Below are 24,015 nucleotides of genomic sequence, written 5' to 3' on the forward strand. Positions count from 1 at the left end.
GAAATGGAAGAGATTCAGAATCAAATGACCCGTATTATGTGCTATTTGCTAGGAGTGAAATTAAAAATTATTTATTACTCTAAGAAACAGGTAGCTCGAAATAGACTGTTTAAAAGACATAAATAAGAAAATTATACAAATTTCCTTGGGGAAGAAAATTATACTAACTTCTGCGAGGAACAGTACGTAGGAACTGATATTGTTTATGACTAGCATGATTCACATTAATTAGTGTGTAATCATTACTACATGGCCATTTTTCCACAAAATAAGTGCATTTGTTTGTGCGTGTTGGAATTATCTCCTGATGGATTGTACTTCAAGGAACTCTCATACGGAAATTCTTACATGCACTAATGTCCTTGGCTAGACAAGGGACTGACCCAATGATCTCCCAATAGATTTCCTCCTACCACTTTATTAATTCAGTTCTGCAATAAATGGATTACATGTATGTTCCTTCTCAGATTTTTATCCAATGATTCATTCTTCAATTGTGGTGATGTTTGTTGTTATCCAGGTGATCAGATGGTTTTCTTCATTTTAAATGTGGTCGAGTTCATTGGACTCCTGATGACCTTCAAGCCCTTTTTAGCTGTACCCAACAAGTAGAACACAACAATTATAGTGTATTCTTGAGACTGGAGCCTGGGCAAAGAAATGGAGTCTGACATGATGGCGCACATGAAGCAGGGTAGGAGCATGCCTTGTGCTCCTGATCAGCGCTGTGGCGCATTCATGAGCGAATATGATGACATGATCCAGTATCATGATAATTAATTTATTAATGTTATCTGCTGCATAGCAGCTGAGATAGGCTGTTATTAGACAGGTAATAGAAAGCACGGCGATAGCTTAGCTCTCAATGGCCTTTTGTGTCTCCCAAAGAAGGTGAAGCTAATGTTGTTTCAGTTTGATATTAACTTAATCATCATCAAAATCGACGTAATTATTATTGTTTTCATGCCTTTTACTGTTATCAACTTCAGGGGATGAAGACTTTAGACCAGGTAATTGACTTAGACATGAAAGCAATGCAGTATCGGCCATCAACTTAATTAGAACCTAAGGGACTGATGAAAATTGATTTATAGCTAGAAGAGCTTGCAAAAGAAAAATTCTCTCCAAGTATTTATCCTTGTATAAAAGTAAGAAATATCTTTATTTTCCTAGGCATAAAAGGACTAGAACTGGCCTTTTTTGACAGTATGATGCCAACAGGCACCTGAAGCCATTTTTTTCTTTTTCTTTTTGTTGCAAAAAAAATATTGTCGCCTATTGCAGGATATAGCCCAATCATCTAACCTAGACTGTAGAAGAACTAAAATTTTAAATCAACAGGAGGAAATCTAGGAGCAAAGACAGCATATGTGCCAACCAAGCATGTATTCTCCCATGATACTTGGGCTACTTTGGCATACAATATGTACTTCATAATATTAACCCTTCTTTTCAGTTTCAGGATTTCATATATGTGCTGCACTAATGGATATTCTATGTTACAAATCACCTCGCAAGCAGATCCTAGTTGATTTCTGATACTTTACCCACTGATATTGGCTTTTGTCTAGGAAATTGTTCTATTTGCCTCGTCTTGTTGAACCTGTTTACTTCCAAAATTATTACAGCCATTTGTTCTCAACCAGTCAAAGTTGACAGAGGACTCAATCCTGAACTTTCCTTCTTGAACTGAAACAACGGTGAAGTGAAGTGAGTTCCACAGTGAACTCATGCTTTGTAATAATGATAGATATCATCAAATTTCCATTAAAAAATATGTAATTTACAGTTGTTCCATTACAAAAAATTCTACCCACCTTATCCGACTTGTTTACATGAACTGAAGCAAAATCTAAATCTAAAACACTGAGAGTCATTCTTCCATGTTGACCCTATTGGGCACTGAACACTATAGTACCAGCATTAATGAAGTTCGAAGCTCAAACAGCCTTCGGTTGGATCTGCTCAACATCAAACACTTCGAACATCAAGCGCCTGACATCTGGTTTGCCATAGACTGTGTACGCAAGCCCATGTATTGCTTGTTGGACTGCAGTTGTGGCCGGATTTGTGAGCCTACGATTATGCTCAAACTTGTCTTGGACTGACTCACCATATATGATGAAGCGATGAAGGTGCTTGTGCCTCAGGTACCGTCCACAGTACTTGTTCATTAATAATCGGCGATGCTTCTCTTGTAAGTTGTAACCATCTTCCAGGTGCATCAAGATGCTTCATGAGTAATCTCTCAGCCATAACAAGATCCTGAAGACGAAGAGATAAATTTAGGTGTTCCAGAAAGAGAAGAGGTCTCTCAGTTAAGATGTTTAATTTATATTGTATTGAAGCCCAACACTTTACAATCTCTCCTGCAAGTGAAGATATCTTACAATGGATAATCCTGCCATTTGTTCTACTCAGGCCAAACAATTTGCTTTGTTCTCAAACATTATTGGATAACAAACACAAGATATAATTGAGAACTATATTAGCATATTGGTAAAGTCTACCTGAATCTTTTGGCCAACATATTCCAACCGCTCCAGACAAAATCGCGGATGCTCAAATTTGTACTTGGAGGGATGCATAAAGCACAACTGCCATGAATTTGAAAAGATGTCATCTGGTAAGGCTTAACAAAAGCAAGAATGGACAACAGGCTTAACAAAAGCAACAAAATATAGCATTCCAATATTACATGGCACAGACTGGCATGTTCTTTTTCATCCCCCTTAACTGCATATTACCATCAGGCTATCACCCTCTTTTCCAGCCTACAGGCTATTGACTACTATCATAACAGTCTTTTTTTGTACCCTCCTAAGTCCTAGTTGACTCTTGGAACTCCACCTTCAATAAGTTTTTTCTCCTCTTCAAGAGGTTGATTCCCATTAATCCAACTTCTATATATTGATAGTCTTGCCTCTAATGTCGATAGGGGTTATCCCCACAATGTAGAACCCCAAGAGCTGCATGACCATAATGAAGATGTGATGAAAGGCATTCGGGTTGAAGTCCCCACTTTTGATGGTCGCCTTGACCCAAAGGTCTTTTCAGGCTGGTTGCACGAAATGGACCACTTCTTTGAGTGGTATAATTTGTCTGAAGAAAAGAAGGTCTGGTTTGCCAGAATGAAGCTCATTGGTCGAGCTAAGTTTTTCTGGCAAAATATTGAACAACTCCTGGCTAGGAGACGTCAACCTGCTATAACTGACAGGATAGAAATGAAAGAAAAACTTAAGAAAAAATACCTGCCTATTAGCTACCAAGATGATCTCCTTGACTGATGGAACAACTTGAGACAAGACACCCGATCAACCACTGACTACATTACCCAATTCAATGAATACATGATGCGATGTAATGTGATTGAGGATGAGAGAATGGTCCTGAGTCGGTTCCGTAAAGGTCTCAATGATGAACTCAGGAAAGAACTTGTCCTCCGAGAGGTGTCCATGTTAGACCAGGCCTATACATTTGTATTGAACTATGAGCAGGTCTCCAAGTCCATGTTTATGAGGCACCCTAACATTCAGGGTGCGTCCACAAATCTTGATTCTTCAGGGCTCAAACCTTCTGCAGGATCCTCTACCCCTATACCCCCTCCTACTGCCCCTGTCTCAAGCCCAGACACTAAAGGCAAGGAAATTCTTGGTGAGCCTCCCAAACCGTATTCCAAAATTCAGTGCTACAAATGCCAAAGTTTTGGTCACGTTGCCTCCCAATGTGCTAACAAATCTCTTGTTATTGCTTAGCAAGAGCAGGAAAGTGACACAGATGACTTGGAGGAGCAAATCTATGAACCGAATCTCGATGACTTTCAAAAAATTGAGGAAGAGTGTGATGAGGAACCTAAAATCCTACGGTGCACCCGCACTACACCTATTTCGCTTGCACAGTTGAAAGGAGAGTCTGACCAGTCCACCATGAGTGTAGTTAGATGTGCCCTCGCACAACCCAACGAAACTGATGACTGGAGAAGAATCTCAATTTTTCATACTTATATTAAGTGCAGAGAGAAAGATTGTAAGGTCGTCATCGATAGAGGGAGCAGTATTAATGCAATATCGTCCAACATCGTCTTCTGCTTAGGTTTGACTCCCGTTCCCCAACCACAACCCTATAAGGTCTCTTAGATTGACACAACTTCTATTTACATCAAAGAGAGATGTCTTGTGCCCTACATCCTTTCTTACAAGGACACCATATGGTGTGACGTAGTCCTGATGGATGTAGAACATCTAATTTTAGGGAGATCCTAGTTGTTCGACCTTAATGTTACCATCTTTGGCCGATCCAAATTTTGTTCTTTTGTAATCGAGGGCAAAAAGATTAAGCTCAATCCTTTGCCGCCCAAGCCACCTGATAAGAATAAGAGAAGTGAAGTATCAACGGACAAGGATCTCCACATTCTGTGTCTGCTAAATTTGAGTGGAAAGTATTTAACGAATCTTTAGTGCCCACTCTATTTGTCCAAGAAGTTTACCCCCATAATTCAGTCACCGGGTCCATAAGCATGACTCCATTTGAGGTAGTGCATGGTTACAAAGTTAGAAAACCTCCAGATCTCTTACCCATGTCATCCAATGTTAAAATTTTTGAGTCTGCACATGCATTTGCACAACACATTCATGAGTTGTATCAGAAAATCCACAAGCACATTCATGCACATAATGCTCAATATAAGATGCAAACTGATTCCTATATTAAAGAATTTCAAACTGAAAATTATGTAATGACCTGTATTCGATCTAAGTTTCTTCTTCCTGAAACCGTTAAGAAATTGCAGGCTCATACTGTTGGGCCATTTAGGGTGTTGCACATAGTTGGCACTACTGCTTATGATATTGACCTCCCATTTAGTTTTGGTATTAGCCCAACTTTTAATATTGAAGATTTAGTTGCTTACAAGGGCCCACCAACAATCCCCAATGACCCTTTTGTTGAGCCATCTCCTGCACTTGATGATTCTCTTATTATTGATCCTATACCAGCTTCGATTTATTTACCCCTCCACGAAGCACAATAAAAGCACATTGATGTTATTTTAGTCTTTTAGACGATCAAACAGTTTTTACCAGTGATGGATGTATCTAACAGTTTTTACCATTAACCGTGGCGAGGATGACCAGCATCCGATTCCACTTAGATCACGCGCGAGGAGTTTCTGCGGATTGATCCGGATCTATTGGAATACTACCAAAGCTACACTGTGCCACGTTCGTCGAGGTCGACTTCTTCCCACCTAGGAGAGTTGGTGCGGACACCAGTACCAGACTGCCTGTTATGCGGGGCCACGGTCGTAGCACGAGGATGGTCCAACCACTTTCGTTGTGGCTGGATTAATTTTATGTTATTTTATTTTGTTTTATTTTATATTGATTCGGCTTGTTTGCATATTGTTATTTTAGGGCCTTTATGAGATTATTTTCTTTGTAGGGATCTTTTTTTATTTCTCAACCCTATATATATGGGTCCATGCACTTGTTTGGGATTATTGAATAATTGAATGTAAAATAGCCTTCTTTTTTCTGAAACCCTAGTGTGAAGCTGCGGCCAGAGCCAAGTGAGAAGCATGGATCTTTTTCTTTCCCCTTCTCTTCTTTTCTTCCTCCTTCTTCCCTCTCCTCCCTGCAGTTGTCCTACATCACCGGTGTAAGTTCATTAGTTAACAAAAATATATCTTTTTCAATATTTTAATTTTATTTTAATAAATTATTATTTTATAATATTTTTATAAAATAATAATATAGTAATTTTTAGGTAAATTATTTTCGACAGCATCAATCTCTAGCTTCAATCCCTTCTTATCATTTTCGAATACAATGATGACGACAACAATGACGGCTTTGCAGTTCAATCAACAATCGGGGGCATCCAAACGCATCGTATCACCCACCAACCATGAATTTTTTGGGAGGATTGGTGGGCAAAAAACAAAAAGACAGATGGGATGGAGGACTAACACGTAACCTACAGTTGATTTCTCATTGACAATATGTTCCATATGAAGGACTAATCAATGTTCTAGTTTTTAATGTCATTTCTTTGTTGTCCTATAACTGCAAGGGCGCAGTCCCCGTGCCAAATTTGGCATGGCCCATGGCCTGAGAAAATTTGGAGAGTAAAAGTCAAAGATGGCATTTAGTCGTCCAAATAGGATCTGTGACCTTAGATTCTCGTCTTAGAGTAATTTAATATCGTGTTTCACATGCTATATATTTCAGTGATTAAAATTTTCTAAATATTTATGATTAACTTATTTAGTGTGCCACGTAATATCAAAACTATCCAAACATATTCTATACATTTTGTAATTATTAAATGTAATTCTCAAATAAATCATAGCAAAGTATATATGAACATAAATGAAATTATCAAAATCTATTATTCTGGATCAATTCAACATGATCAAAAATTAATCAAAAATTGTCAAACTAATATCAGAAGATTATCAAATTTTTTCTACTAGAAGAATTTTTTTTATGGGATTGTCATACCCTTCCTAGCTAGAAAATTTAATTTGTTTTTTCCATAGATCAATATTTTTGGAAAAAAATATTTTTATTAGATTGAGAGGCATTTTTATTCTTAAAATTCCAATGTCACTATCTTGGGGTCATTTTGAAAATATTCTTAAAAATGGATCTAACATCATTGGATTGGATGATAATTTTAGAATTGAGAATAATTTGGAATGACTGCCATATAGGATTATTACAATACAATTGAATATGGTAATTTTATCATCTTTATCTATATCACTATTGATCTTAGTACTATCATCCTGTACCACACACCATCAAAAAAACATAAATAAATCCAAACACTTGGACAAAGTTAAAGAACATCTTGTTTTGTCAGCACGACTTGAGGTTGTCCTCCAAGTTGATCACGCATACTAATTATAGAAAATATAAAGCATCAATTGTTGCTTAAATGTTTTTCATAAATCATTAATTATTACTTAAATGTTTCTTTTCCTTGAGGCATCTTGTGCCCGTTGGCTCGCGTAATATATTCATGGTAGGGTTGCTGCTTTTAGCCTCCTGCTTGTCAGCGTCTTAACAGAAGAATGCGTTAGAAAAAAAAGTTGAGTTTACAGCCTTTCGTCTCCAAGCTATCAGCGCCCTGACGCATGGGGTGATGTATGGGACTAAAAAAGAACAAAGAGAGGTTCCGGTCGCAGCCAAAAAAAAAAAAAAAAGAGAGAGGTTCCGGTGCACCCACCCTCTTTGGGCTTGAAATATACGATAAAAAAAGCAGAATACCTCCTTCGCCGCACCCGAGGTCTAAAGACAAGTTCTACTTCACTTCTTCCACTATTATTAAAGGAAAGGAGTCAGGAGCCTCGACCTCTTCCGACCTCCAAAGAATCTCAGAAAATATTATTTAAGTTTCTGGATCATATATAAGTATTCAAAATTTATCCAACAAATAATCTATGTGGGACTAAACACACGTTCGCACGGATTCTCACATACTTTTCCGTTCAAGCTCCGACGTCTTCGTCAGGCTAAAAGTTAAAATCTAGTTAAATCTAATCACAAACACCATGATTGGCTCATGGTTAGTCTCAATAGATTCATGCTGCAGTATTCCTTAGTCCACATAGGTTATGGGACGGGTTCGCTTTGATACCATTTGTAACAATCTAGGATCTCACCCAAAATAGCTAGCAAGAAAGTATTATTTGAATTTTTTGATTCTGTATAAGTATCCAAAAATCTACCCAGCGAATAACCTATATAGGACTAAACACACGCCCATATGGATTCTCACAAAGTGAGACTTCCCATATAAACCATTGTGGACTAGGCTTTGGTTTCCAAAGAGAAAGGAGCTTTGTTCAGCCCTGGTTGGAGATGGCGAACGCAGCGGCGCCTTTGTTGGAAAAGGTGTACTTCGAGAACTGCCCCGGTTGTAGGCTGGAGAAGAAGAAGGATGCCAACCCAGGGATACCCTACAAAGAGTTCGCCTTTGTGTGGATGGTCACGCTCTGCACCGGTAATTAACGAAAACTCGCACTTATTTTTTGTCTTTCTTACTGTTTTTCAGAGAAATAGCTATGTCTATACTTTAGAGCATGCGCTTTGATTCTGTGAAAAAGAGGATGTGAAAGAAGAGGAAACGTAGAGAGAAGGCCAATACACGCTTTATTCCATGAGGCTTAGGGGCTTGATTCCAGCAGCGGATTCTCTTTCCTGCATGACCCTTGTCACAAACACAATTTTGAAAGGTGTAGGCATACCTCGATCTGTGGCTCAGCATAGAAAGCATCCAGTATATTGAAGTGGTCAGGACCAACATCCTGCCACTTTTTTTTTTGGTAGAACATCCTGCCACTTCGAGATAGGCTCTGGTACAATTTCCACGGGATCACGTAATTCAAGTGTTTCGTTAGCTATTCTTTGCAGGAAAGTGGCCTTTCCTACGCTAATGCTTCCCTCAACACAAAAAGTCAGCCTTTTCTTCTGCATAGGCTTAACCTCAGAGTTAGGGCTTTCCTCTTTCAACTCTTCATCCAAACTCTCCTTGATGAAAGAAGTTATACTCTCTGCATGGTTTTTATGGATAATACCTACCGAGCTACGCAAGAATTCAACCATCTTCTCACTGGACTTACCAAAGAACTTGTCCCTGTAAAGCTGTTTAAGCTGGGAAACACCACTGAAACCCTTATCCACCAGCTTCCTAGGATTCCGAGGTCCGACCCCGGGAATCATCAAAAGCTCGAGATTCGCCACGGGCGTACCATCAGACCCTCCACCTTTCTGCCTCCTCTCCACCACTCTGTTGTTCACCGCTCCAGACTGCTGCTGCTGCTGCTGTGGTTCTTGAGATTTCTTCTCCCCTTCCACAACCTCCTCCTCCTCACGAGACCCATCCAAGACTTCGCCTTTCTCGCGATTCCTCAAACCTTCGGCCACTCTCAAGTCCCTCGCCCTCTTGCCGTGCAACCAGGCGGCAGAGGACGGCTCCCGAGCCTGTCTCAAGAGCAGGGACCACGCGCGCTTCGACTGGAGGCCACTTTCGAGGCCATGGCAGCAAGTAATCCGGGGGGCACTAAGCGGAAGGTTCAGTCGGAGAACGGCGGCGGCGGAGGAGGAGGGAGCGCGGACGTGGAAGATGGACATCGGAAACCTCAGCACGGGAACGGAGGGGAAAGCAGGAGCGGCGTTCTTCTCAAGCCATCCGGTGGTGGAGAGGACGGGGGCGGGGCCGGCGGCTCCACGCCAGAGCTTCTGCATTGCTCGCTGCAGCGGCGGCAGCGTTCATGGAGAGGACGAGAGTTTCGGAGAGGAAGAAGAAGAGGAGGAGAAGATTAGGGTTTTGGTGCGGAGAGGGAGGGAGGGAAGCTCTATGTTGAAGTTACCTCTTATTTTAAAAACTTAAGTGGTCGGGTGAGATAAATTTATTTATATATTTTATATTTTTTTATATTTTTTAAATTTATTTTTTAATAAACGGTTTTAAAATATAAATTTTTCTAACAATAGAATTAAAGAGTATGAAAACAGAGTTTGAACTCAAAACTTCTGCCCCGATACCATGTGATGTGAAAGAAAAGGAAAAAGTAGCGAGAAGGCCAGTACACCCTTTACTCCACGAGTCTTAGGGGGTTTGATTCCAGCAGCGGATTCTCTTTCCTGCATGACCCTTGTTACAAACACATAATTTTGGAAGGTGTAGGCATACCTCTGTGGCTCAGCATAGAAAGCATCCAGTACATTGAAGTGGTCAGGACCAACTCGAGCTGGTTAATCGCTAGAAACTTTTTGCTGCATTAATTTGGCCCATCAAATTTTTTTTTCTATTTTTTTTTATTTTTGCTAGTCTCGTTAGTAGAGTAATTATGACCGAGGTTTGCCTTACTAGTGTCATACTATCATAGTATCGGTACAATATAGTACGCAGTACGTCTGACGTATTGAGTGTCGGTATACCACCGGTACTAAATTAATACGGTACAGTATGTCCAGTACCGTCCAATACAATACAGTATAGCATATAATGGTTATGACGATTACTATATGTTGCTGGAAATTGGACCCGGGGGCGGCCGTCGGCTGAGAAGGTGGAGCTCCGGCGACAGTCGGTGGGTGGCATTCCGTCGGCGGGCGGTGTCCTCTGTGGGCCTGCAAATAGCCGGTGGCCGGGGTTTCTGGCGCCGGCCGTTCGATACCTAAGTCAGAGGGGGCAAAAGTATAGGGGGAAAAATATGTCCAGAGTTTCAGCGTCCAGCCCCTTCTAAGATGGGAGGGTTCCCCTTTTATAGAGGGGTGCTGGATTACCTGTGATATGACGGGGCGAAATCACCGTATGATTGGGCATGTCGTATGAATTAATGCACGATCATGTGAATTAATGCCTTGTCGTAGGAGATCAGGCCGGAGCCAAGGAGTTGTCATGGCTGATCGCATGCGGCCGAGCAGACTTGCCGTGAAGGGCTTGAGATCTGTAGATAGCAGGAGCCATGCGCATTAATTGTTGAGTAAGCCGGAGGTCTGCAGAGACCATGCGCATTAATTGTTGAGTAAGCCGGAGATCTGCGGAGACCATGCGCATTAATTGTTAAGTAAGCTGGAGATCTGCAGAGACCATGCGCATTAATTGTTGGCGGTGGTGGCAGGGCATGGTCTCTAGTCGAGCTACAGAAGGATGCGACCACAGTGGGCGGATGGTGAGGTCGGGTTTCCGAGGTCGAGAGCTCCGAGGTCGGGTGCTTAGTCGGGCGCCAGGTCGGGCATTTTGAAGTCGAGTCGCCTGGTCGGGCGTCCGAGGTCGGGTGCTTGGTCGGGCGTCCGAGGTCGGGCGCTTGGTCGGGCGTCCGAGGTAGAGCGCTTTCGAGGTCGGACACTTCTGATCACGTGCCGACAATGTGCTCACATGTTTTGGGGCGATTCACATTCCCCCAACACTATAGTATTGATAATAGATGGCTAAGAGCAATACGATTAAATAGACTTAAAAAAAGAGAAATAATATTTTGCTGTTGTTGCAAGGTTTGCGACTTAGATTTATATGAAGATTTTTGGGAAGTATTATCATGTGATTCTTATAAATGGTTTTGCGATCTAAAAGGTTTGGAAGAAGACAATTTGACGCCGTTGTGTGATTTGTAATTTTAGTTTTTGTTAATAAAATAGTATAAAAACATCGTAGATTTGATGGTATGGGACGTATTGTATCGATTTATTTTTTATTCAATATAAATAATATATTAAATATTAATATATAAAAAATTATATAATATTAATATTGTGGTAGTGTGGCGCCGACCTGGGTTCGGTACCTAGACGAATCTTGACTGCTATGATGTTTTTTTTTTTTTAATGGATGAAGCGTTCCAGAGGCATCAGTAAAGTGATATGTGGTGATGGATTCAATTTTCCTTTGAAATTTTAACCGATGAAGCTTTACTGCCAGCTTGAATAGTTTGGCCGTACGTGGAGGGTTCCGTGGGAAGTCTGGCATGCAATAAATTTTTTCAGATGATGAATGATGGATGGGTAACAATGGGACAAGAGGTTGCAGTCATCCAATAATTTTTTTTTGAGAAAAAGCCCTACATTCTTTCAGATTCTATTTCGGACCATTAAAAAAAAATAAAGATTTCATTCGGTCACTTTCTTTATTATTAAAAAAAGAGTAAATTATACTAATCTCCCTCAAGGTTTGGGGTGATTATATTAGCCCTTTAACATTTCAGAAGTATGCAATATCCCCTCCTAAATCCGTTAAAGCAGATGACTACGTTATGTTTTTCATTTTTGGGGCATGTTTCTTTTTGCCCTGGGACTTCAATTCCTCATTAACAATAAAAATATAACAAATAACATGAAGCAAATGTAAAAAAGGAAATTAACAATTTGTTTTTGTTCTTCAAAGCCCACAATCTAATAATTTACTTTTGAACTTCAAATACCACAATCTACAGCCAAGTAACTCTGATACTGGAAGTGCTGCACTTTGTTGTTAACAATAAATTTCAACATCCTTCATGGTAACATTAGCTTCTTTATATCATTATATACAACACTACCATGATATTGAGACTTTGATTTGAGATCATCATGAACTCTCACAAACAAACTTCATAGAAGAAATAAATTAATGCTCATGAGATTGGGTATGTGGAACATAACGGCAGGGGGTTTTGTTATGCATATAGCAAAAGTTTTTTTTTTTATTTATGAAAACACACATAAAAAAAATCAAGTAGTGAACTCTATATTTCTGAAACTTTGGGTGTGAATCTATATATAATTTCTCCAAACCTTGAAGGAGGTTAGTGTAATTTAATCAAAAAGAAATCAAGTCTTTCTTATTCAACATTTTTTTTTAAAAGGATAAGAAAGGGAGATGGATGGATGCCTGCTCCCCCCTCCCCATAGAAATCAAAAAGAAAAAAGCAATATAAGCATTACATTCGAGATGTATCACTATCTATCACCATTCCGTTCTATGCTCCGATCCCTGAGTCTCCATGACAATTAGGAACTAATACAGTACACGAAACAGGCGAGTATTAGTTTTGTTATTTTCCAAGTGCTCAATTAATATTTATTGATCTCCACATCCAGCAAAAAGTGAAATAATGATCCCCAATATTTTTTTATATGTAGACTGTGAAAAAACGAATACCATCAAGTTAGTGAAGGTGTTGGTGCTGGATAAAATGATATGGGATTGAATTTTGCCCTCATCAAAAAAACTTAAGACTCGTTTGGTCCGCGGAGAGAAAAAAAGAGAAAAAGTGTTGTCAATGAAAAAAAAGGAAACAATTACTTATTTGGTTGAAGTTTTTAAAACAAGAAAAATAAAAGAGTAACATTTTCATAGGAATAAGATTCTTAAGTTTTATGGAAAAGAAAAATCATAATGGATATTAAAACGCTATTTTCTCACCAATTGAAAATTGAGATTTTTTTTTTCAAAACTATCCTTAGACCATCACAACCCATAAATAAGGTTTTTTTCTTTATTAAGAGTATAATAAATATTCCATACAACTTTTTTAGGAAGTAGATACTCAACAAAACATAAGCCATTTTGGAATGTACCACTTTTTCATTGTCAACCAAATATGCTAAATTCATTTTTCCATGCATTATATTCTCAGGAATCATTTTTCTAGAAAAAATATTTCGATGAGGAAAAATTCTTCATGCAGAATACTATGCACCTTTCTTCGTACTTGGGGTCCACAAAATGATGATCCAACAAGCCAATTGATGGGCAAGGGTGTTTGGAGCTGGATGCTAATAAGTCAAAATTTGTGCCATCAGATAGAGAGATTATATCCTATTAGAGGTGGGCATTAGGCTGGGCCACCCATGGTCCGGCACGAAGTAGGCCGTGCCAGGCACGACCCGCTTGCTACAGTAACGGGCCGTGCTAGGCACGGCTCATAAAAGGGGGTCGGGCTGGGTTAAGGATTTCTGGCCCGCGGGCCGAGCCCGGCACGGCCCATAAGGACCTGGGCTGGCACGATTCGTGGGCCAAGCACGGCACGGCCCGCGGGTCAGCCCGGAACGACCCATAAGGGCCTGAACTGGGCCCGGCACGACCTACAAGGGCCTGGGCCGGGCCAGGCACGACTCGTCCCCCTTAAAATAAATAGAAATAAAATTTTTTATTTATAAATTTTTTAATAAATTAATAAATGTTGGGAACTAAGGATTTATTAATATAAAGCCACCTTAATGGTGGGGGGTTTGGCATAGACCCCTACCAGTTTATTAATTTAAATCAAAATGGTACATGAAGGGAGGTTTGGTCTGACCTCCAGAATACAATAAGAAAGGAGAAAAAATAGAGATGACTCATTTTAACAATTAAAAAATTAAAAATGTACAATTATAAAAAAATTAAGAAATAAAAATAAATGATCAAAATCTTACCAATCATCAGTATTCACTATTCAATAGTGTTTGTATCATCATCATCAGAGGATGTTGTATCATGTCCACCTTTATCTTGAAGTCTCGCCTCAGCATCCAACCAATCTTTGAAGCAGAGAAGCATCTCAACCGTTTCGCCAGTCATCCTACTTCTTTTTTCGTCAAGAATATGCCGACCTGCACTAAAAGTGGATTCCGATGCTACTGTGGACATCGGCACAGCTAAAATATCGCGTGCAATTGCAAACATAATAGGATATTGATTTTTAACACTCTTCCACCAAGATAATACATCTAGACTCTCTATTTGATTTTCATCATATGCAGACTGAAGATCATTTCGTAAATAAAATTCTAGTTCACTACTTAAAGATGAAGATGAACTTGAAGCATGTGTGTGTTTTCTCTGTGCAATGAATGAAAAAATAGATGATGAACGAGAACTATTAGAAGAAGAAATAGAGCTTTGTACGGAGAATCTAGATCCACGAATTTTTTCATCATATATAGCATAAATATCATAAAGAAGTTGTGTTACCTCAATTTTAGCAGGTTCAGGATCTTGAATCATATTTTCATAATATGCATCAAGTAAAATTAGTACGCCATTCAATTTAACTCTTGGATCAAATACATCAGCTAAGTTATGCATATGACATATCTTGTCCCAATACTCATTCCATTTAGATTCCATTTGTTCAATAATAGGCATTAAAACATCATCATATCTTTGTTTTGCAAATTTTTGACTAATCATATATGCTTGTTGTAAAAATGAATATGAAGTTGGATAATAAATACCAGAAAGAACATTAGTAGCATTATAAAAACTAACAAAAAAATCTTCCAAAATTTTTCCTTTATTCCAATCAATTTCAGTCAATGTAAAGCGTAATCCACGATCATTAATATATGTACTTAATAAGTTTTTATATGGGTATGCATCATGTATCATGCTATATATTGAGTTCCAACGAGTAATTACATCAAGTTTCAATTTTTTAAAACGTTTACCATGATTTATACATAATTCCTTAAATTCTTGAAGTCTTGATCTTGAAGCATGAATAAAAGAAACTGCATTTCTAATTTTTGAGCTGCTCGTTCCTATACCAATGCACTGAGATAAGCTCTTGCTGAATGAAGCCTATAAAAATGAACGGCTAAGATTGCCTATGCATACGGCCAGTCGGCCATATGATGCATGCAGTGTAAGGTATCATTTCTCCATTAGGTGGACATGACTCATGTGATTCCTAACAATTTCGACTAACTTGCAGTTGTAGTGGACCCTACCAATAGACCATGAAATCTCTAATCTGATCATAGCCTTTTCTTCTCACGTTGGGATTGCTATTGATAGTATAACTTTTAGAGTTTTGGAAATAAAGCTTTGAGGAGTAAAACTTTGAAAAGTAGATCTTTTATAAAATATATTTACTGTTTAATAACTATATTTTTAAAGTATCGTGCAATGTTAATGTATTTGGTAACCAAACTCACAAAATGCTTTTTATGTAACAAAATGAGAACAGCGAGCCCACTCACTCCTCCGGAGTTGTAGCTACCACCTCTCTCGTAACTGTATGGGGCCCAACTGGTGCTACATGGCACTAGATGACTGGTACACTGCTTGCTGTTGGAAAGTTGAACCTTCACGATTGCGACACGTGGCACAGAGTTTGCTGTGGTACGTGGTATAACGGAAAAAATTTTAGATTCCCAAATGGGACCCACGCCCCTAAATATGGCGGGCCCGCATTCTTATCCCACGTGGCTATCTCCTTACCTTGATACGTGTCTCCATGCACCCGGTCCTTTTCTTATCGAACCGGGTCCGGGTTCTCCTCGTCTGCCACTTAAACGGCATTCTAATTCACCGTCGGACTCGCCGTCTCGTCACCTTTCGTGCCCTCACCGCCTCGTCTTGGACGTGCAAAGAAAGCAGACACAAGTCCGGCTCCAACGTAGGAAGGTTACGCGACGCGCTCCCTCTCTGTTGGTTAAATATAGCACGAGACCCCAAAAGCAGGTTCGCCGAGTCCGAGCTCGACGGTAGAGAGAGGCGTGGGAGTTCCGTTTCCTCTTCTTCGATAGTTTCTTGGAAGGCGATTGAATCGAAGGCGATGGTGTTGGATTGAATTCGAGGTGGTGGGGAGGAGTTGGGCGTTGAGTTTGGCGAGGCGAGAGGGGGTTTCTTGAAAGGCCAAAGGCTCTGTTCTCGTAAAACTCCGAAGGAGATGGCGGAGGACAGAGCCCCGTTGTTGGAGAGGATGCGATTGAATCGAAGGAGATGGTGTTGGATTGAATTCGAGGTGGTGGGGAGGAGTTGGGTGTGGAGTTTGGCGAGGCGGGAGGGGGTTTCTTGAAAGGCCAAAGGCTCTGTTCTCGTAAAACTCCGAAGGAGATGGCAGAGAACAGAGCCCCGTTGTTGGAGAGGATGCGATTGAATCGAAGGCGATGGTGTCGGATTGAATTCGAGGCGGTGGGGAGAACTTGGGCGTGGAGATTGGCGAGGCGGGAGGGGGTTTCTTGAAAGGCCAAAGGCCCTGTTCTCGTAAAACTCCGAAGGAGATGGCGGAGAACAGAGCCCCGTTGTTGGAGAGGATGATGTACTACGAGAGCTGCCCCGGGTGTAAGTTGGAACAGAGGAAGGAGGAGAGAAGAGGGATGCCCTACAAGGAGTTTCTTTATGTGTGGATCGTCACGCTTTGTACTGGTGAGGAAAGTAGGATTAATTTTGGTTTCTTGATTGGTTTGTTTTGAAGAGTTGATGTTTAAAGCTGTTTTTTGAGGCCAAGAACTGTTTTTTTTTTTTTTTGGTACATCGAGGAACTATTCTTTTTGATGGCATTTGGCGGGAGAGTAGTTTTCTTTTTCTTCTTCTTCTTCTTCTTTTAAATTTCTTGGGGAAAACTGGCTGGAATTTGCTTTCTTGCTGGATGATTTAAGGCAATGGTCTTCAAAGCTTGGATTTTGATTCCAAGAATTGGTTAAAATACTAGGTTTCGAATGGCATCTGGTGTGGAGAGAGTTCTACTAGTGTATTATTTTTCAAAAAAAAAAATTGTTAGGCTGGTTGGATTAGAGATCTAGCTAGAGATTCTGGGGAATAGTTGCTGCAATTTGCTTTTTTGATGGTTTTTGTTTTAAAGAAACGATCTTTTCATTGTCTATCTGATGCCAAGAATTGGTTGCTTGTATATTTTTGGATTGCATTTGGAAGGGAGACGTCTCTTGTTTGTGCGTTTTTTTGTTAGGCATGTTGGAGGAGATTAAGCGGAATCCAAATGAATGACTTTGAGTAGTTCTTTGGAGTTGATTTTATTGGTATACAACAGATTGTTGAGTTAATGAGCTGATAAATGTTTTGAAAAAGTTTTGCCAAGAAATTTTCATTGTGGGGTTCTTTAATGCTGTCGAGCATTGTTATGCACTTTTAAAGCAATGTGCTTCGTTTTTGATTGAGCAAGTAATGATGTTTTCACTTCGATGTAGACAATTTAGTTTTCTTTTGGCTCTTTTCTGCATATCTGTTTTCTATTTTTAAGTAAGGCGGTACAAGTTGATGTTCTGGGTAATCATGGGTTCTTTTATCTTACAACATTTTCGTCAACATTGATCTAAGCAACGGCTACTGCTTTTACCTGATATTTAGCAGGTGAATGTTTTCTGAGAGTTTAGCGATCACGGGTCTAGGATTATAGTTACATGGCTATCTGTTGCTCGATGTATTGACCTTTTATTTATGGATATAAATTGCAGAAATGTTAGAGAAAGAACCTGTAAGACAAAACAATATTCAAGCAATAAACTGATTGTGCTAAATTTTAGTTCCTGTTAGGTTTATAAATAAGTTCAGAGGCATCAGGACAGGTACAGGATGGTTTCTTGAATAAAATAAGTTGAAATGAATGAATTGGTGATGGATGGGAATGAGATTGAAAGATTGTAGTAATCCAGAAAAAATACTTGTTATTTTTTGAAATTTCATCATAAAGAAATTTAAATGTAATTACTTTGTTAACATTTTCTAAACATTGATGGAGAAGAGTTATCCCAGTAGTCAAAACATGCACTGTCCATGCAAAATTTTCTGATAAGCATCATATTTTGACTAGCTTAAATAGGAGGAGTGTGTGAAGACCTGTTCGAGTATGTATTGAGTCCTACATTAGTTATCCATTAGGTAGATTTGGATACTTATATAGGGCTAAGGAGCAAGGCTTTAAATCCCAAAGAATAGGGTGTCCCAGTTTCTTCATGGAATAGGATGCTCCATTATCCCGCCCCGATTTAGCAGCCATCTTGGTCAAGTATATGTACCGTCCATCCCTCTCCCCTTCTCCTTTCTTAATTTCTTTCCTTATTTGTTTCTTTTTTCCCTTTCTTCCTCCTTTCTTTCCTTCCTTTCTTTTTTCTTTTTATTTTGTCTTCCTTTCTTTCCTTGCTTTCTTTTTTCTCTTCTCCCTTCCTTCCCTTCTCTTCTTTTTCTTCTTCTTTCTTTCCTTTCTTCCTTATTTCTTTTCTTTCTTCTTCTTTTCCCTTCTTTCCTTTTCTTCTTCTTTTATTTTGTTATCTTTTCCTTTTTTCATCTTTCCTTACTTTCTTTCTTTCCTCTTTCTTCTTCTTTCCTACGTGGATGCATTTTGAAGTCATACTCCCATCCCATCTTGTTTTCTAACAAGAATGGATGAGATGGTTAGGACACCTCTTATCCCATCAGGATTTAAAATGTTGGTTACAAATGACATCAGAGTAGAGTCGGTCCACGGTTCATGTGGACTAGGAGATACTATAGCATTGACCTTTTCTGGGTTGACCATAGACCAATTCTATTATTTGTGATTGGACTTGACTAGATGTGAACACTTAGCCTAGCAAGGATGCCAAAGTTTAAATAAGAGATTATGATAGAATCCTTGTGGACATGTGTTTAGTCCCAGTAAATACATTGATTGTATGCTGGGAAGATCTTATATACTTATTTGGAGCTAAAAAAATTAAATAACACCTTGTGACTAGCCTTTTTGGTTGATATTCTATATCGTTATAAATGGATCTTTTGACTTAAGGTCCATGTGACTAGGGGACACTATAACACAGGTCCATTTGTGACTGACCTCGGGCTAATTATGGTATTTTTGATTAGAATTGATTAAACTTAGATCCTTAACCTCTCAAGGATGTTAGAACTTAAATAAGAGAGTATGTGAGATCCTGTGCAGCCGTGTATTTAGTTTCATATTGGTTGTACACTGGTAAGATCTCTAGTGCTTATACAGAGCCAAGAAATCTAAATAATACCTTCCAACTAGTCTTTTTTATGTAAAGTTCTTAATTGTTATACTTGATATCAGAGAGGATTGTACATAATATCAGAGAGGACTCAGCACATAGCCCATGTGCATTAGGGACTTTACAATATGGATCCTTTTAGGGTTGACCGTAAGTTGATTGTGGTGTTGGTGATTAGATTTAACTGAATTTGGATCTTAGCCTAGCGAAGATGGCCAACCTTAAATAGAGGGATTATGTGAGAATCCGTATAAGGTCTGTTTAGTTCCACATCATTTGTATGCTAGAGAATCTTAGGTAATTATATAGAGCCAAAGAACTAAAACAACACTTTTCTACTAGCCTTTATGGGTAAGATGCTGGGTCGTTATGAATAGTATCGGAGTAGACCTATCTTATGGCCTATATAGACTAGGGGATGCTGCAATATGAATTCATTTAGGGTTGACCACGGGTTGATCATGGTGTTCATATTGGATTTGGATCCTTAGCCTGGTGAGGATGCCAGGGCTTAAATGGGAGGAGTATGTGGGAGCTTATATGGGCTTGGGTTTAGTTCTTTATTGATTGGGCTCTGAAAAGATATTGGGTACTTATGCAAGGTCAAGGAACCCAAATAATGCCTTTTAGTTACCTTTTTTGGATGAGGTCCTTGGTCATTACAAAAGATATTATAGCATACTCGACTCACAACCCATATGGGCCGAGGACACTATAGTATGGACCATTTTGGGGCTGATCACTGACTGATTATGGTGTTTGTGATTGAGTTTGACTGGATTTGGACCTTCAGCCTAGCAAGGATGCCGAGACTTAAATGAGGAAGTATGTGAGAGCCTGTGTGTGGTGTGCTTAGTCCCACATTATATATATCAAGGTCCGCTGTACCGGTACCGGTCGGCGTACCGGTGGCCGGCCGGACCGGTACAGTACCGGTCCGGTCCGGTCCGTACCGGCCGGTACCGGTGGTTTCAAAAACCACAGCGCGCGGCGCTGTGGTTCTAAAAAAAAAAAAAATCGTACCGGTGCGAACCGGCCGGTTCGCACCGGTACGAGGCCCGTACCGGCCGGTACGAGGCCCGTACCGGCCGGTTCGGATAAAAAATCGGAAAATACCGGTTTTTTATCCGTTCCGGTACCGGTCTAGGACCGGACCGGTACGTACCAGCCCGTACCGGCCGGTACGGGCCGGTACGGCATTCCATGATATATATACTAGAAAAGTTTTAGGTACTTATACATGGCTAAGGAACTCATATATTACCCTTTAGCTAGTCTTTTTAGGTGAGATCCTAGATTATTGCAAAAAGTACCAAATTGGCCTTAGCCCACAGTCTATATGGACCAGGGAACGCTGCAACATGGACATTTTTAGGTGGTGAGCTTGAGTCAATCATGCTGTTTGTGATTGAATTTGACTAGATTTGGATCTGTGACTTAGCGAGGATGCTTGAGCTTAAATAATGGGAGCATGTGAGAGCTCATGTATGTATGTATGTATGTATTTTGGTCCTACATAGGTTGTGCAATGAGAAGATTTTAGATAATTATATTGGACCAAAAAAATCCAAATAACACCTTTCGGTTAGCCTTTTTAAGTAAGATCCTAAGTTGTTACAAATAATATCAGAGCAGATCCAGCTCATAATCCATAAAAATATGACACAAGGAATACAAACAACACCTTTTGGTGAGGTCTTGGGTTGTTAATACCACTCCTCAATACATAGTCTATTAGGCTGATCATAAACTTTGTCAAATAGACAAGATCCCACCAAACTCAATTTATATTTCCCATGACTACAGAAAGTGGTTGCTAAAGACATGGACTATCATTTGTTCATATAGTTGTATATTAGATTATTGATACCACATATATTTGTAGATACAATGTAGGCTTGTTATACACATAATATTATGAGGGGCTACAAACTACCATAGTTACATATATTGCGCTTTTTACCAGGAAGATACTTGCATTATTTCGACATTACAACATATGCTTCCTGGACTTCATCATATTTTGAAGAATCACTAAGTTTTGTATTGTGCATATTTCTACTTCACTACACATTTTTATACTGAAGAATGAGGAGACAGATGTCGATATTTTTCTTAGAGTTGAGATTGTTTCAGTGCACACTTTAATTTGTGTAGCATTGCTTGCCACTTAGGCTTTTTATATCATGGCAAGAGTATGAATGCTTTTGCTGTATAAATTGGAGTATTGACAATGGAGTGAAGTTAATTTTGTACAAAAACGGGTGATGGGAAACCTACAAAAAAATTGATAGCAATTGGGAGAAAGGAGTTGCATAAAACTAAGACACTATCTTCAATAAGTATAGCAAGCAATGCTTGAGTGAAATTGACATCAAACAAGAACAAGATTTGTTAATCATTTTGCACACCTAAACTCCCTTATGTCAAAATGGAAGGGTGGGTCTGCAAAAAGGAGAGGACCAATGAACACCTCAATTGTATTTGAGGAAACTAGGGGGGCTTAAAAAATTCAGTCCCACTATTGAATTCAAATATTTACATTTGGTTGACAACTAACTATAGAAAAAATAGACTAAAACTCTTAAATAAGTCCTATTGATGTGAAGGTGTTAACACTGGTGTTGCCTACTATAGCAAAGATTGACAAATTTGGATTATAAAGTCAAGCATGATGCCATGGTTATGTTTATGGATTTGTACTTCTACTATGTCATGGAGAATATGGTTCTAAAAGAGTATGCTTAGTGAATAATGGCAAGAAAATTGACATTAATTATAGAGTGGTCATTTTGTATTGAGATAAGCAGAGATGATTCCTACCAGCTTAGGTAAGGAACATAGTGTTGCAGCTGCTCCACACAACTGTGGTCTCTTAAACTGAATTTTCTTGCCTTCCTGTGCCCGAAGGGCAGGGGATGAAACTTTTGATAGTTTTATTTGAATTTGATGTTTCAAGGTACTTTTATGAGTTGTTTAGAATTTTTTCCCTTAATGTTGCATTTACTTCTCTCTGGAAGCAATGTTGTACATTTGTATCCTATTTATGAAATGCAACAAGGTTGTTCAGGTCGAGAATCAACATGAGCCATACTTGAAATGATTCAAGTTTATGTATAGAATTTGGACCTAAGCCTAAGTTTGTTTTGTTCAGCCCTCATTCTGTTTTGAGTAGTATCATGGGCCAGCCACTATTTACCTATAATTGTTAATGTATACTTTTTTTCTTAGTTGAGTTGGGTCTGGTTTTTGCTAGACCTAGTTTGAGAATTATCTCTGGAATTAGGACTTAACGCAAATTCTCAAATTTTAAGAATGAGACATCTCCAAATCAAATCGGGTATGTTGAATCTTGGCCTACTTGAGACACTTGCCCCATGCTTTATAGTTTATACATGTTCTATTTCAATATCCGATACGATTTGTTGCTTTCTAATGATTTGCCCACATATTTTGTCCTCTCATTTTTTATCTTACATGTTTTTCTAACACTTCTTTTTTGTGTCTGGCCTTTTCAGCTTTACCCATATCGATATTGTTTCCATTCTTATATTTCATGGTATGTATGCTAAATTGTTGTTATTTATTTTTTATTTGGAAGCATAGAATCATTTAAGTTCTACTATCTTCAAAGAAATTATCTTGTTTATTCATGATTGGAGTTGCTTGTCTTGTTGAGCCTTTGTTCCTTCTCTTTTTATAAAGATAGCTACTAAAACCAAAGGTGGAAGTCTAACCAATGGGGGTAGGGATTGCTGGTAATTGTGTTAGTTGACACTAGATGCTAACTCTTTCTAAAAGAATAGTCATATCCATGGCCATCAAGCCATCATCACCTATTTGGGGCCAACCTTCTTGATCCCTGTTCCCCAGCCATTTCTTTTAAGGAGACCACTAATGTGGTTACTGCATCTTTTTCTAAATCCTTTATTTTGAATTTCGTTTTCTTGGTTTTGATCTTCCCCTCCTCTAATTGGACCTTTCATATAGATTCAAGCACCTCTTTTTATTAGGGCCTCCTTGAATCTTCATTGCAAATGCCCATACCATCTCAATTGATTCACGAATACTATTTTCCGAATTAATGAAATTCTTATGCTTTTTTGGTATTCTTGTTTCTCACTCCTAGTTCTCCCACATGTCCACCCTGACATTCTTATGTTTGTGAAGCTCCTCTTCGGTGGGAATGTTAAGCTCCAACAACTCTTTGTTGGAAGTCCCCAACATTGTAGGTCTCAACACAACATTTTAGGTCCCAACACAATTTTATTCGATATTTTTCCGCATCACATAACCCAGATGTGACTCCACTATATTTTCTGGTCATTGCTTTTATTAGATATTTTTTTGCATGATACATCATCATCATCATCTTCTGCTTCTTCTTCTTCTTCTTCTTCTTCTTCTCCTCTTCACACTTGGTGACTTTACCAATTGGCACCCTCATTATACGATTTATTAATCGCACCAATCACATTGATGCATATGTTTACCATTAATTTTGACTAGAACCTTGTATGCTTTTGTTTTATTGGAACCAAATATGATCGGACCCCTCATTACCCTCCATCCTCTGTTGTCATTAGTGCTGTTGCCACCAGTTGGATCATGGCCATCACTTACACCATCCCTCTATCATGCTCCACAAGCCCAATCCATAAACTATGACCTGCTATTGCTGTATTCATTGCGCTATTGACATAACCAACATTGTTCCAATGTACCGGCCATGATGGTGGCCTGGTAGTGGTAGGGGCAGAAGGATGTCAGGATGATGGTGGATTGATGAGATTATGGGAAAGGTGTTAGT

General features: G+C 39.2%; 4 protein-coding genes across 10 annotated transcripts in view; 2 read left to right on the forward strand and 2 right to left on the reverse strand.

The window, feature by feature from the left end:
• The window catches only part of LOC103697307 (protein ZINC INDUCED FACILITATOR-LIKE 1-like), a 34,161-nt gene extending 33,197 nt beyond the window's left edge, over positions 1–964 (forward strand). For all 4 annotated transcript variants that reach the window (XM_039124772.1, XM_039124774.1, XM_039124771.1 and 1 more), the window contains one exon: positions 521–964. In XM_039124772.1, the coding sequence (XP_038980700.1) occupies positions 521–612 (92 nt within the window). In that variant the 3' untranslated portion in view covers positions 613–964. The remainder of the gene's footprint in view (positions 1–520) is intronic.
• A 611-nt stretch (positions 965–1,575) lies between these two features.
• LOC120110272 (ribonuclease III domain-containing protein RNC1, chloroplastic) lies at positions 1,576–2,637 on the reverse strand. The gene is made up of 2 exons (XM_039124776.1): positions 2,511–2,637; positions 1,576–2,265 (listed from the first exon to the last, which is right to left on the reverse strand). The coding sequence occupies exon 2, from the start codon at positions 2,223–2,225 to the stop codon at positions 1,941–1,943; it is 285 nt and encodes a 94-aa protein (XP_038980704.1). The 5' UTR covers positions 2,226–2,265; positions 2,511–2,637; the 3' UTR covers positions 1,576–1,940.
• A 5,235-nt stretch (positions 2,638–7,872) lies between these two features.
• Positions 7,873–24,015, forward strand: part of LOC103712253 (protein ZINC INDUCED FACILITATOR-LIKE 1-like) — a 44,086-nt gene continuing 27,943 nt past the window's right edge. Inside the window, exons 1-2 of one of the 4 annotated variants that reach the window (XM_017844071.3) lie at positions 7,873–8,007; positions 22,724–22,764. In XM_017844071.3, the coding sequence (XP_017699560.3) occupies positions 7,989–8,007; positions 22,724–22,764 (60 nt within the window). In that variant the 5' untranslated portion in view covers positions 7,873–7,988. Of the gene's footprint in view, positions 8,008–15,964; positions 16,627–22,723; positions 22,765–24,015 lie in introns of those variants that run through there. The other 3 variants (XM_017844070.3, XM_039124777.1, XM_039124778.1) reach the window with 3 other exon arrangements.
• On the reverse strand, positions 8,049–9,312 carry LOC103712254. Its single transcript, XM_039124779.1, has one exon. It carries the CDS (start codon positions 9,249–9,251, stop codon positions 8,298–8,300), a length of 954 nt encoding a protein of 317 aa, XP_038980707.1. The 5' UTR covers positions 9,252–9,312; the 3' UTR covers positions 8,049–8,297.

The sequence above is a fragment of the Phoenix dactylifera genome, chromosome 3 (genome assembly GCF_009389715.1).
Source record: "Phoenix dactylifera cultivar Barhee BC4 chromosome 3, palm_55x_up_171113_PBpolish2nd_filt_p, whole genome shotgun sequence".
Taxonomy (NCBI): Eukaryota; Viridiplantae; Streptophyta; class Magnoliopsida; order Arecales; family Arecaceae; genus Phoenix; species Phoenix dactylifera.